Source organism: Propithecus coquereli, unplaced genomic scaffold (genome assembly GCF_000956105.1).
Source record: "Propithecus coquereli isolate 6110/MARCELLA unplaced genomic scaffold, Pcoq_1.0 Scaffold124, whole genome shotgun sequence".
Lineage (NCBI taxonomy): Eukaryota > Metazoa > Chordata > Mammalia > Primates > Indriidae > Propithecus > Propithecus coquereli.
In genome coordinates this window covers 2,734,097-2,747,772 of record NW_012136525.1, presented here as the reverse complement: position 1 = coordinate 2,747,772, position 13,676 = coordinate 2,734,097, and the positions used below count along the sequence as shown (strand labels likewise).

General features: G+C 50.3%; 1 protein-coding gene across 1 annotated transcript; it reads right to left on the bottom strand.

Moving 5' to 3' along the window:
- Positions 1–1,600: 1,600 nt before the first annotated feature.
- On the bottom strand, positions 1,601–6,177 carry MLF2 (myeloid leukemia factor 2). The gene is made up of 9 exons (XM_012637923.1): positions 5,978–6,177; positions 5,329–5,406; positions 4,957–5,083; positions 4,670–4,705; positions 4,020–4,073; positions 3,506–3,634; positions 3,175–3,334; positions 2,380–2,592; positions 1,601–2,151 (listed from the first exon to the last, which is right to left on the bottom strand). The coding sequence occupies exons 2-8, from the start codon at positions 5,376–5,378 to the stop codon at positions 2,405–2,407; spliced, it is 744 nt and encodes a 247-aa protein (XP_012493377.1). The 5' UTR covers positions 5,379–5,406; positions 5,978–6,177; the 3' UTR covers positions 1,601–2,151; positions 2,380–2,404.
- Positions 6,178–13,676: the final 7,499 nt, after the last annotated feature.

Sequence of the window (13,676 nt, the reverse complement as noted above, 5' to 3'; positions counted from 1 at the left end):
GCGGACAGGCCAGGAAGTGCCAGGAGGTTGTTCTTGAGCACCTCGCTCTACTGCTGCTAACGCCTAATTTCCCACAACAAATCCCTGCCGAGAACTATGGTCACAGGCCCCACTGAGTGCTAGGCTGAAGAATGGTCCTCGCCCTCGAGCAGGAAGCAGGGGTGCTATTTAGTTCATAAGCCGGAAAGCCAGGCCCCCCAACTGGAGAGCTTGTGAAACACTGGACTGACTGACCTTGACTGAGGTCAGGGCAGCCTTGCCCGGCTCCAGCCCCACTCAGAACTACACCTGAGTGTGGGCACGGGAACTGAGACCCCGGAGGAGGCCAGGCAGGAACTGTAGCCTGAGATTTTGTGGCCAGAAGGGACCTACCTAATTGAGGTGCGGGGAGGTGAACGACCTGCCTGAGATCACAAGGCCAGGCTGTGGCAGAGCTGAGCTGAGGACCGAGCCCAAGGGCTCCTTCTTCTACAAGTCCTGGGCTATTTTGACCTGGCTGCCTCCTCAGGAGACTGAGGAAAGCTCCTCCCACTCCCAGAGGAAGTAGGTATGTGCCTACCTGGACAGAGCACAGGTTACACTTAAAGATTAGGGTTGTGCATGCTTTGAGTTCCAGCACCCACAATTCAGAACCCAGGTGGTGATGAATAGTCTACACCTGCTTGACTTCTGGGATTCTTGGATTCTCACAGCCCCTGGTTCCCTGGACCCAGTCACGCACCTCTACCAGCCCCACTGAATGAGACTTAGGAACCGCACTGCACTAGGAAGTCAGCGCCTGCTTAGTGAACTCGGCTGCTTCTCTGCTCGTTGAGTGCCTGGACAAATCCTCCTTATCCTTATGAATCTACTTGTCCATCGAAAGGGGGGAGACGCTCCCTTCCCTGAGAGGACCCGAGTCCTAAGAGTGTCTTTTTGCCTTTACCAACTGAAAAGTATTGAAGATTTTTATAAAGAGGAAACATCAGACTCTCACAAGCATTTACCATCACTTAAGTAAGTTCCCAAGAGGAACAGAGTGACCTATTTGGCTGGGCAAAGCAAGTGTGAACATCTTGAGAAATTTGAGCTCCTCATGCCCTTTCAGTCCTGCTCAGGTTCCAGGTTAGTGTCCTTCTCTGGTCTCCTTCCCTGGGCTCAAGTTCTCGACAACTGCGGGCAGGGGGTTTGAGGAACGCTGCTGACCCGATTCCTCCCCGTTCCAGGCCTGTGAAGGGGGTTATCTGGACTCCTTCCTGCTCTGTGGAAGAAGTATTCCCTTCCACAGTCCAGAGGACAAACTATGCCCAAGGAGCAAGAAATTCCTCAGCCACCTACGAGATATGCCTGACATGCCCACTGAAGAGTGGAGACCCAGTAAACGCCAGGGAGCGCGCCAGCAAGACAGTTGCTTGCAGGGTCGTGCTCTGAGCCTCGCCCAGCCAAGTGCTGCTGGCCCGCACCTGCCAGCGCTCGGACAGTCCCACTATCCGGGCTTGAACTCTGAGTTAAGAAGGCCACACGTGGAGACGGGATGGAAGGCAAAAAAAAAGACTAGAAGAAGACAGGAGAGTTCAACTGAACAGAAACAGATCAAAAGTACAGCCAGAATCGCACTTGGTCTTTTTTCCATTCTCCTTTATTCCATAAACACCTAGTTACAAGTTGCACAAATCAAAAAATAAAGGCGGAGATGGGTGTAGGGAAGATTTTTGTGATGTGTGTCTAGGTGGGATTGCAGGGGAGAAGGAGTTGGGAGCCAGTCGGCTCCCTCCACAGCCCTGCACGGGGCTATGGCCCCGCAGTGGGGGCTCCGAGGAAGAGGTGGGCAAAGATCTGGGGTAGCTGAGGGATGGAGAAGGCCCCTGAACCCAGAGCTCACCCCAGAGGCCCTTCAATGCATGGCAGGGTAGAATGGGGACGGCGAGGAGGTTCGGAGATGGAGCAGCAAAATGGAAAATCAAGTTAGTGGACACAGGAGAAGTGGAGTCATCATGGTGAGGGGATTAAAGAAGGAAAAAGTAGGCAGAGGGTACAGTGAAAGGTTCTCCCTGAGACCCCCAGGGAGAGGTGGGGGCCAGCTGGCCTGTTAATTTAATATTAAATTGGGGGTGGGAGTTGGAGAGGAAAAAGTTATTTCAGGGGATGATCTCTCAGCCTCTCAGCCTGTACCTGGAGGGGAAGAGAGATGAGCACAAGTCACAGAAGAAAAGATAAAAAGCCAGGAGTAGGGTGTTACTCCTACCCCTGTGAAAACACTGTCTCTTTCCACGCCAACTAAGACTGCTACTGTCAAGGCAGTATCTGCTGGGAACCCGGACTGCCTCTGCCTCCTGGCAGAGGAATGTGCACAGGTACACCCCGAAGCCCTCCTTCCCATTCCTCCCCTCCAAAACTTACAAGAGGGGCTGCGGGCCAAGGGCCCTCACCAGTCATAGCGGCGGGACTGTCGGGAGGGGGAGTCCTCAGGTCCCTGTATGGCCAGGCGGGGAGGCCCCTCAGCCCTTCGTCCCCCGCTCCCTGACGCCTCATGCCGTCGAAATTCCAGGGGGCGCTGCTGCCGGAATCGGGATGTCTCCCTCCGCCACTCATCATCAAATGCTGCGGCCTCACCTGAAGAGGACACAGACAGCAGGTGTGACGCCTGTGTGTGGCCCGGCTTCTGGAGGCAGATGTATGAGTGAGCCACAGCCTTCTCAGACCCCAAATGGGCAAGGGCTGAGATGTGTGTGTGGGGATGTGGGAGGAAGGACGGCAACTTCATTTAGCTCTTTTGGCTTCAACATGGTCCCTGGAAGCCACTGGCAGGCCTAGAGCATGACTACTGGAGAAAGAAATCAGAAATGGGAAAATTACTTAGTTAAGATTCATAACCCTACATACACAATAGGTATTTAGTAAATATTTGCTGAATTGAAAAAAATGAAATAAAGAGAGAAGAAAGAAAATTGGTCCAGATGGAGAAGGGTAGAACACTATTAATGTCAATAATTGACTTCAGGGACAAAGTGTGCCCTTCCCTGGTGAGGGCGCTGCCAGCAGCTGACTCAGCCCCAAGCTGACAACAAGGCTCCAAGTGAGGTAGGAGCACAGGGCTCCCCGTAACTTTGCCCAGGAAGTATCTGTGGGGGAGGGGCATCTCCTAGCTCACAGGAACTGGACTAGAGCTGCTGGCCAAGAAGCAGGAAGGCTCACTTTCGTCCAGGTTAATGTAGTCCTGCCGCTCCTCCTGGTCCCCTGTGCGGTGGTTTCGGGAGCGCTGGAGAATGTGAGCCCTGTCCCGGATGTGATGCCCGATGGACATCTGCTCTAGTCCACTGTCCGAATCCCGAACAGTCCTCCGAGTCTCCCGGATCTAGGATGAGGCAGAACGTGGCACACTCAGCCGCCTCTTCCAGAGCCCGGCTGCACCATCCCAGGATAAACTCATCCCCCACCACAACCCAATCCTGAGAAAAGCAACCAGGGTTGCTGTGGGTGCCACTCAATCCTGCCTTCTTTGGCACAGGAGGGACTGCCCACTCACCCCGCCTGGTGCTGAGCGCATCTCTGATGTCTCTTGGTAGACCTTGGGAGCACCATCACCCGTATTCGAGTAGGAGATGACAGTGGAGGATGAGAACGTCTGGCAATTGCCTCCAGCTGTCATGTGTTCCTGAGGAAAGGGTAGGAAGGGTAGGAGGCATCCCCTCTGGAGAAGGGATTTCACCCTTCAGCTGCGTGTTCTTGTCCAGATCTTTCTCATAAAATGTGAGCACTGAGAAAACATCAGGACTCATTATTACCCCCCAAATTCCTCTGACTCCAACAATAAATAAGAAAGACCTAAAAGAGATAGAGCCTTAACTGCATACTTAACAAGACTGCTGCTTCTGTACATTCAGGCATGAGAGCAGAGACAGAGTCCTAGCGCTCTCTGGCTTCAACTACTCTCTGCAGCTCGAACCCTTCGCTAGCACACTCCTGCCTCAGAGGGCTCAATGTGTTGTCAGCCACCACTGAGAACAAGGCCGGGGAAGGGTATGGGGCAAGAGTCTCACCATGTTCCCAATCATGTCGTTCATCATCCCAAACATGTCCATGAAGCCACCCGACTGGAGAAAAGAGATGGAAAACAGAGGCAAGAAAGCAAAGTTAGTACTCAGATGATCTTGTTTAGGTACCCACTAGCCACATGGCTACATATTCCCTTTCTCTTCTTCCTTCACGTCTAGCAAGTGCTCTTTCTCATTCGCCATTAACAAGGCCAGTGCACATTTCCCCAGTAAATGGCCGACCTCTTTTCTCAGTCTCGGTGGTTGCTCTGATCCAATTTTCCTTCTCCTGACTGTTGCATCCCCCACCACCCCCATCTTTAGAAAGCAAACCAAAGTTAATGAATTCTAACTTCCAAAGAAGTAGGGTATTAAATTGTTAAAATCTACTAAAAAACATCTCCAGTTGTCCCTTCAAATGCACCTCCCTCCTCAAAAGACCAAACTTTGTGAGACAACTACATCTTCCTAAGGGGTACGAACTTCTAGGGGTACAGAAGTTTAACTCACAGGACTCATGGCACCCAACAGGCTCAGAGCTTTGTGAACAACATAAAAAGAGAAGATTCTGGGGTTACCCAGGAGGCTATTCCAAAGAGGTACATTTGGAAACAACATCTAAGAGTACAGACTGTGTCTGAGATGGAAAGACTCACCATTCCCAGCATCCCGAAGGGGGAGACAGCCCCAGCCTACAGGAACACACGAGGAACAGAAATTAGAGACCACATCCTATCTCCTTACAATCCCAAACCAGGACCATGGCCTCAAATTTTTTTCCATCCTCCCAAAAGGGGGGTCACAAAGCCCTTTTTCTAGACTCCTTCCCCTACTCCTAGACCATTTCATTTGCTAAGCTGGCTGTCGTGCAAGAAAAATAAAATGCTTTGCCATCCACCCTCCCATCTCTCTTTAGGTCTCAGATATGTTTCAGCACCATTACCTGCATCCTGCGGCTGGCAGGCCTGGTCCCTGGCATGTTGCCATCTGTGATGCTGAGGAAGGGGCTATATCCAAAGCCACCTGACAACATACGGCTCATTTGCTGACGGTGAATAGCAAATGGGTCCCTGTGGAGTGAACGTATAGTATGGATGGCAGAAAGGCCAAGCTCTTGACCCCCACCCCCGAAAAATAAAAACAGGGCAACAGTGGTACAGATGCCTACTTTTCTCTAAGTCAGAGCTAGAGCTGGGTATCCGGCCAGTTCCGGCATTCCCAGCAATGGGAACCCAGATGTATGTCTGAACTTCTCAGCGAGACCGGAGTGGGGTGGGATGGGTGCTCTAGGGCGGGAGGGGGAGGGAGTACTCACATCAGGAACATGGGATCCTCAGGCTCCACGTCCCTCATGAAGCGGAACATCCTGATCTTAGCTCCAGGGGGCTCCACACTGGAAAGATGTGGAGGCTCAGATACTTGGAGGCGGCCAGGCTTTTTGCACACCCACTCAGTGTCGGGACTCTAGGAGCACTGTCCCTTCCAGGTACTGTAAGTGACCCCCTAAACTCCAGGGAGATCTTTCTCCGGGTGTTTCATACAACCCTCTATGGAGAGAAGCGCTCTTCAAACCTATTAGGGCCGTGGAAAATTTTTCCAAGCGTCTCAGGGTTTTGCCTCCTCCACTCAGAGCCATCCTCTTCCCAAAGCCCCGGCCAGGAGCATACTCCTCTTCCTCCCCCGACGCCACCGTTCTAGATGAGAACCCCCAATGCCGGCCCTCTGCCCCATTAATGACCCCAGCCACTCCGCCCCCTCTTTATGCCCAGCCGCCGCCAGGCCTCCCCCAGGCCGGCCTCACCATGTCGACCCCGCCGGTCGGCGGCTCCCCCAGCTCCCGCCTTCCCGCCGGGCGAGAGGAGGGGCAGGTCTGACTCTCTCCCCTCCCCGCATCCCAGGCTCCCAGACCCTACAGCCCGCGGGCCCGCTCCCGCCCCGGGCTGCCCGCTCTGCTCGAGCCTCACCGGTCCCCGATTCGGGCTCAGCGGCCCATCCGGCCGGTTTCGCTTCTCAGTGCGCTGCAGATCAGGGTCGCGGCCCCGGACGCGGGGATTGGTCTGGGCTTGAGCTCCTCGACCTGCCGGGCCACCTCCTCCCACAGCTCCCACCACCGTACCCCGCCTCGGCCCGCGGAGCCGAACCTCGGCCAGGCCCGGGCGGAAGTGACGTCACGACGGGACCGCCCACCCCCGGGCAGACCCACAGGAGCCCCGCCCACTGGCGTGGGTAGGGAGGAGGTTGGGGCTGCGTCCCCGGGACTGTGGGGTGAGGGGGGGGCCGAACGCAGTTGAGTGGAGCCTCTGGGACAAGGGTAGGGGAGGCCCCATAATAACCTGGATTTGGGTGCTGTGGACAGGAAGAAGTTCCCTGTAAGGGTGGGGAAGAGGAGGACAGGCATCCACTCTCTGGGAAGGACAGGGTGGAGCTGGGTAGGTGAGGGGGGAGGGCGGTGCAGCACGTTCCCTCTGGAGAAACGGGAGGGGAGGACGAGGGGCAGATACCCTCGGGGGAGGGGCGGGATCTCAGTGGGCGACGAGCTGGGGCGGAGCTTTAAGCAGATTTTCTACTGGAGAAGCGTCCCGCCGGAGAGGGAGGAAGGGCGGTATTTTGCGGGGGAGGCGCTTAGGCCTGTCCCTCCGGGAGGAGGAGCATTCCTGGCAGGGCGGAGTCCTCGGAGTGACGTAGAGGAGGAGGTACTCGCCAGCCTAGGTCCAGTTCGGGCTTTGAAAAGTCGGACTAAGGCAAAGAATCCGGGTTGGGAAGGCTGGCCGCCAGGTGGCGCTCCTCGGCCAGGCTGGATCTAGAGCTCCTTGGGAACTGGTGCTGGAGAGGCTCCTGGACCCCTCCGTTACCCATCTGTGAAGGGTCGGGTTGGGGAAAGGTTCGAGTTCTGAAATCTTTTCGTTCAGTACCAATCTCCCCTTTCTTTTCTCTAACTCTTGTGTCTTCAAGAGCTCTTAGTCCTGCACCGATCTTTCTTTCCTCTAGTCAGGGAGGTAGGTCAAGGGTCTAAAGTTTGGGGGAAGAAAGGGGTGGAGAGATCAATTAACCATGATCACTCAGGGGCGGGGCTAAAAACAGGGCCCGGGAGCCCTGACTCCTAGGCCAGAGCCTGACACTTTGACATACTAAATGCCTTGCATAAAATCTGGCTCTGCTGGACAGAAGGACCTTCCCCCCTGGGGTCAGGGGATTTGGACTATCTAGGATGGACTTTAAACGAGCCTTATTCAAACTCCAGCCCTCCCTGGTTCTTTCCTATGGCTATTAGCCATATTAGTGCTCTGTGGAGCCTGAGCAATGAGAAAGATTTGTTCCCAATAATTCCCTGGGGCAGAAGGAAGAGGGGGGTCCCTGGTGAGTCATGCAAAGGTGCTGGGTGGGAGCAGGGCTTCTCAGCTTTCTTTGGACTTAATCGTAATTGAAGAGGAAAAAACAATAATGGAGACAGGGGTCGGGGACAGAGGCAGATAAAATTAAGATACAAGCTGGCAGATTGGCAAAATCAAAGGAAAACAGAATACAAGAAAATTTGGTTTTCATTGGTATGTCTGGGGAGGAGACTTAGTAAAATCCTGGACGTCGCAACATGCAGCTGCCCCATTTCCTCTTGCCCCAAATGAAAGCAGTTTGACATGTGATCAAGAGTTACCCAGGCCGGGCGCGGTGGCTCACGCCTGTAATCCTAGCACTCTGGGAGGCCAAGGCGGGCGGATTGTTTGAGCTCAGGAGTTCGAAACCAGCCTGAGCAAGAGCGAGACCCCTTCTCTACTAAAAATAGAAAGAAATGATCTGGACAACTAAAAATATATAGAAAAAATTAGCCGGGCATGGTGGCGCATGCCTGTAGTCCCAGCTACTCAGGAGGCTGAGGCAGAAGGATTGCTTGAGCCCAGGAGTTTGTTGCTGTGAGCTAGGCTGAAAGGGTGAGGCTCTGTCTCAAAAAAAAAAAAAAAAGAGTTACCCAGTGAGGGTTCTGTGGCTCAGACTTAACTAAAGAGATCCTATCCAATATTTTTTGTCCTCTCCTCCTTCCAAAGCAAGTTCTTCATTGTTCAGCCAATCAACAAATGTCTAATGAGGCCTAGCACTGTCCAAGATACATGATATAGTAAGCATAAATACCAAAAAAACAGTCCCTGACAATTTGAAGTGTATAGTCTTCTAGTCTCCCCTCTCTTTTGGATTACCTGTTATCCTTCCTCTACCTACAGCCTTTAGATGCTTAGAGCCCTTTCTCTTCTTCCTTCCAAAACTTAAGAATCTGATATCAATCGTTTTTACCTTTCCATGATGTTAAATCAATGTATTACCTCTCCTAGGAATATCTGCAAATTACAACTTAGCCTCTAAGAGACAAGGCTCAAAGCCTGGGTTTTTTTCTCAGGTTAAAAAGAAATGCTTGAACAGGTAAGGATGCAGGAGGAGATGCAAGAACTCATTTTCAGAGTCCCTGGAAACATACGATACAGGCAGCTGTCTACTCCAGGAAATTGAAGGGATATAATTTTACAAGTAACCAAAGTTTGTGTCTGTATTCTTTCTCCTTCCCCCTCTTCCCTTTTCCTTCTTTTCCCTTCCCCACCTCCTTTTCTCTCTCTCTCTTTCTCTCTCTCTTTCATCTCTGTCCAGTGAACTGTGATGAACAGGAATTCCTGCCACTGGAGTGTCCCATAGATGATAAGATGGAGGAGGGAGAACAGGCCCTGCCAGGAGTTAGAGGCTTAACACAAGGAGGATAAGGATTGCTGGGAAGGAAGAAAAACATTCCCTGCTTTACTGGTGGAGGCAAAGTCAGGAAGTCCTTGAGTGGGTATAGCTGGGCCAGAAAAGGGGCCCTCTTCAGATGAGAAGTCACACATCTGGAGCAATCTCAGGGCAGTTGGATATTTGAACATGGTGAGGGTAGAGCAATAATGTTATGGGCGTTAGGGGGAGATTGGATTTCCTGCTTGAGCCAAAGCGAGTGTGGCTGTGTGTGCATGTATATGTGCATGTGTGTTGGAGGAGGGAGATGAACCCTAAAAATTAACTCTAAGGTGCTCCAGGTAGAGAAAGTGGACACCAGCTGAAAGTGAGATTGAAAAGTGACTCAGGAGCATTTTTTTTTTTTTTTTTTTGAGACAGAGTCTCACTCTCTTGCCTGGGGCGAATGCCGTGGCGTCAGCCTAGCTCATAGCAACCTCAAACTCCTGGGCTCAAGCGATCCTACTGTCTCAGCCTTCCGAGTAGCTGGGACCACAGGCACACGCCACCATGCCCGGCTAGTTTTTTCTACATATATTTTTAGCTGTCCAATTAATTTCTTTCCATTTTTTGGTAGAGATGGGTTCTCGCTCTTGCTCAGGCTGGTCTCGAACTCCTGAGCTCAGAACGATCCGCCCGCCTCGGCCTCCCAGAGTGCTAGGATTACAGGCATGAGCCACCGCGCCCGGCCTTAGGAGCATTTTTTTTAAAGTCAGCTTTTCAGTTTGTTTTTTAATCCACATTCATTCAACAAATATTTATTGAATGCCTACTATGTGTCAGGTACAGGCTGTGGAGATACAGTGATGATATAAAGAAAAAGCAAGGAAGAAGAGAGATAGAGGGGACAGGCAGCTGAGAGGTGGTTGCTTTGTATATAGGTGACTAGGGAAGGCCTCACTGATGAGTTGACATTTAAACAGAGACCTGAACAAGGTGAGGGGAATAGCTGGGATGAGAGGCTGAAGAAATAGCAATGCAAAGGCCCTGAGGGAAAAGTATGCTTTGCATGTTCAAGGAACAACAAAGAAGCCAAGGCATACAGACTGGTGTGAAGGAAGAAAAGAACATCAGTGAGTGATGAGGTCACAAAGGAAGAAGGAAGCCAGGTCATGTGGGACTTTGTAAAACCTACAAAGGATCATTCTGGCTGTTGTATGGAGGGTAGAGTTGGGGGTGAGGGGGAGCAGAACCAGAAAGACCTATTAGCACGCTGTTGCCATAAGCCAGACGTGATGCTGGCCAAGAGCAGGTTAGAAGCAGTAGCGGCAATGAGAAGTGGTCATAGTCTAGATATATTTTGAAGATGGAGCTCACAGAATCTGCTGATGGATGGATGCAGCATAAGAGAGAGAGAGAGAGATGAGTCGAGGATGCCTCCAAGGTTTTTGGCCCAGGCAACTGAATGAGAATAAACGACCATTTTGCTTACCACACTGCCAAGTACTGGACTGAGTAGGTACAAATAGTTTGAAAATATGTTAAAAATTGTGACTGGCTGGAAAATCCTGACCATGTGATTGCACAGGTTAACTAACCCGGACAGTCCTATCTCTTGAATCTAGCCACCTAAGGAAGGAGGAGATGTGGACAACAGGAATAAGTGACTGCCACACCTAGTTGGACCATAGATATTAGATGTTAGACTGTCTTGGGTAGATATTATAAAGCTACTGGTGGCATTAGCATTGGAGTTTCAAATTGTCCTTTAATCATTTCAAAGACATCCCATGGCCGGGCACAGTGGCTCACACCTACAATCCTAGCACCCTGGGAGGCTGAGGAGGGAGGATTGCTTGAGTCCAGGAGTTCAAGACCAGTCTGAGCAAAAGCAAGACCCTGTCTCCACTAAAAATAGAAAAAATTAGCAGAGTGTGCTGGCATGGGCCTGTAGTCTCAGCTACTTGGGAGGCTGAGGCAAGAGGATCCCTTGAGCCCAGGAGTTTGAGGTTTCTGTGAGCTATGATGACGCCACTGCACTCTAGCCTGGGTGACAGAGCGAGACTCTATCTCAAAAATAAAAGACATCCCCGAGGAGGCAGTATGTCCTGTCATTAACATGGCCATTGAGAATTGAAGTTTGTGCTAATCATGTGGTAGATCACATCGATACACATTTATTGAGCACCTGCTATGTGCTAAGCATAGAGATAGGTGTTGGGGATAAAAAGACAAGACAAACATGTTCTCTGCCCAAGAAAGTTTACAGCCTACTGAGGATAACCAACATGGAATCAATTTTAGTCTTGTGATGAAGTCTGCACTAGAAATATGTATACTAAAAGGGCAAAAGTCGCTGGGTGCAGTGGCTCGTGACTGTAATCCCAGCACTTTGGGAAGCCAAGGCAGGAGGATCTCTTGAGGCCAGGAGTTCAAGACCAGCCTGGGCAATGTAGCAAGACCCCATCTCTACCAAAAATTTAAAAAAGTAGCCAGGTGTGGTGGTGTCTGCCAATAGTCCCAGCTACTCAGGAGGCTGAGTCAAGAGGATCGCTTGAGCCCAAGAGTTTGAGGTTACAGTGAGCTATGACCATGCCACTGTACTCTAGCCTGGGCAACAGAGCAAGACCCCATCTCTAAAACAAACCAACAAAAAGGGTAAAAGTGGTTCAGAAAAGGGACTGAGTGACTTAGGGGCTGGGGTGGGAAGCCAGGGAGAACATTCCAGGCAGAAGATGCAGTTGGTGCAAAGGCACAAAGGTATGCCCCATTTGGGAGGAACTATGAGGAGATTAAAAAAAACTGCTGAAGCAAAACTTTTGAGGGAATAGTGGTGAGAAGTCAGGCTACAGAAGTTAGAAGGGACCAGACCTTGAGGGACCCTATTTATTATACTTCTGGAATTTACCCTGTAGGCCTGAAGAAGCTACCAAAAGGTTTTAAATAGGGAAATTACAACAGTCTATATTTTGGTAGAACAGCAGTTTACACATTTTAGGAAACATTCTTGAACTTCTACAATATGTCAGGTGTGGAGATAGGGGATGGAGATTTAAAAAATGTCTTCATCATGATTGAAAACCCTAAGGGGCTTGAGCTTGAATTCAGTAAGGGACGTTGCCCCTTTGAGCAGAGGCTCAGGGGGACTTGGAGAGAAGAGGAGGCACTCAAGGAATATGAAGGCTCTGGGGCGGGAATGGAAGGGTGGAGTCTAGGACGACCCCCTAGCGTGAGGGAATGGGTAGAGGACAGCACCACCAGGTGAAATAGGAAACACGAAGGAATTTCAGCCAGAGCGTGTTAGGTTTGAGGAGCTGTGGTATGTCTAGGGAGAGGTGACCAGAATGGGAGTAGAGTCATGTCTCTGGAGCTCAGGAGAGAAGCAGTGCTAGAGATTTGAAAGTTGTCAGTGTTTAAGGTACATGTTGGCAGGAGAACTTAAAACCATGGCAGTGCTTGATGGAATAGCTTAGGGAGTCTGGAGAGAAAGAACAGGACCTCTGAGATCGAAGTCACCTGGAAGGGTTCAGTCAACACTGTCATTGTCTCCTCCTGGTTATTAAGTCTTCCTGCAGTCTTTTACCTTCTGGGCAAAATAAGTCTTTAGCTGTCACTCCTGGTCCCATTTTCCCTAGCCTTTTAAGTTTTACTCTACTGATCCTTTGGATCAGCCACATAGTCTTTAATCCGAGAAAATGTGAAAACCCTGAACAAACACGTACCTATGGTAAAGTATATGACAGCAGTGGCCCAGATGACCTCAACACAGCAGCTAGAGTTGCTCTCTGACTTTCTACTTACAGACCACTAGGGATGGAGGTGGAAAAGGAGGTAGAAAAAGAGGCAGTTTAGGGCCAAGGTCTAAAGTGGTGCTGACCAATATGGGAGCCACTGGCCATATGTGTCTATTTAAATTTAATTAAACTTAAATAAAAATTCAGTTCCTCAACTGCACTAGCCACACGTTCAGGTGTTCAATAACCACATGTGGCTAGCGGCTAATGTATTGGAAACTGCAGATAAAGGACATTTCCATCATCACAGAAAGTTTTATTGGACAGAGCTGCAAAGCACTTCCTTCTGGACTTTTTTGAAGGCCCACAAAGGCTTTCTGAAGAGTGCACATGGAGGAGAAACTGAAAGGAGGACGGGGAGGGTTGGGCAATAGCAAACTACTCTAGGTATAGAAGCGAAGGAGTCATGAAGGAGGAGGGCACAGAGAGTAAGAAAAACCAGTCGGAGAATCTGAAGAAATACAATGGTGAAACCAATCCTTTTTGCTGGGTAGAAACTTCGTGGAGAAGTAGGAAAGCCACATAAAATTCAGTTGTGTTGTCTTTAGAGTAGACAAGCCTGAAGAGAGAGAAAAAAAATTCAGTTGTGATGTTCGAACCATAAAAGACAGACAGTTACCACCAGGACATCAGTAGTTAATGAGAAGATCTCAAGTTAGATAGAGGCAAGCCAGCATCCTGGCAGCACGGTGTGTTTTCCCAGCCTACTTAAAAAAAGAAGGTTGAGCAGGCCCTGAGATCAATGGGCTTGAAATTCATGATTTATTGAGCTCTTCCTCTTTTGTGCCTGGCATTGTGCTAGGTCCTGTGCCACAGGAGGAGACATCAGTAAGGGTGGAAGACCACGGATGGTGGTTTGGTGTTAGGAACAATGTATGGATAAGGGTTTGCAGAGTCAGGAGAGATCAGGGAGGCATTCCAGAAAAGGAGTGCCCATGGAGATGAGACAGTGTGCCGTCTGGTTTGACTGGTGGAAAGAGAGTCCTGGATACATGTTCCTTATCAAGTTGTTCTTTTTTTTTTTTTTTTTTTGAGACAGAGTCTCACTCTGACACCCTAGCTAGAGTGCAGTGGCGTCATCTTATACACACTAAATTCTCTCCCTCTGTTCCTTGAGGACAGGGACCATGTCTTTTTCACTCAGCTTTGTGTCCATCAATAAATAGCACAGTACCTAACACCT

Bases quoted from the DNA above. Each gene is read 5' to 3' on its own strand.
- MLF2 (XM_012637923.1), bottom strand. From the start codon at position 5,378: ATGTTCCGCTTCATGAGGGACGTGGAGCCTGAGGATCCCATGTTCCTG. The intron at 4,706-4,956 runs GTAATGGTGCTG...GTGTTCCTGTAG, and splicing joins CTGCCAGCCGCAGGATGCAG to GCTGGGGCTGTCTCCCCCTT. The intron at 4,074-4,669 runs GTGAGTCTTTCC...TCTTTTCTCCAG, and splicing joins CCTTCGGGATGCTGGGAATG to TCGGGTGGCTTCATGGACAT.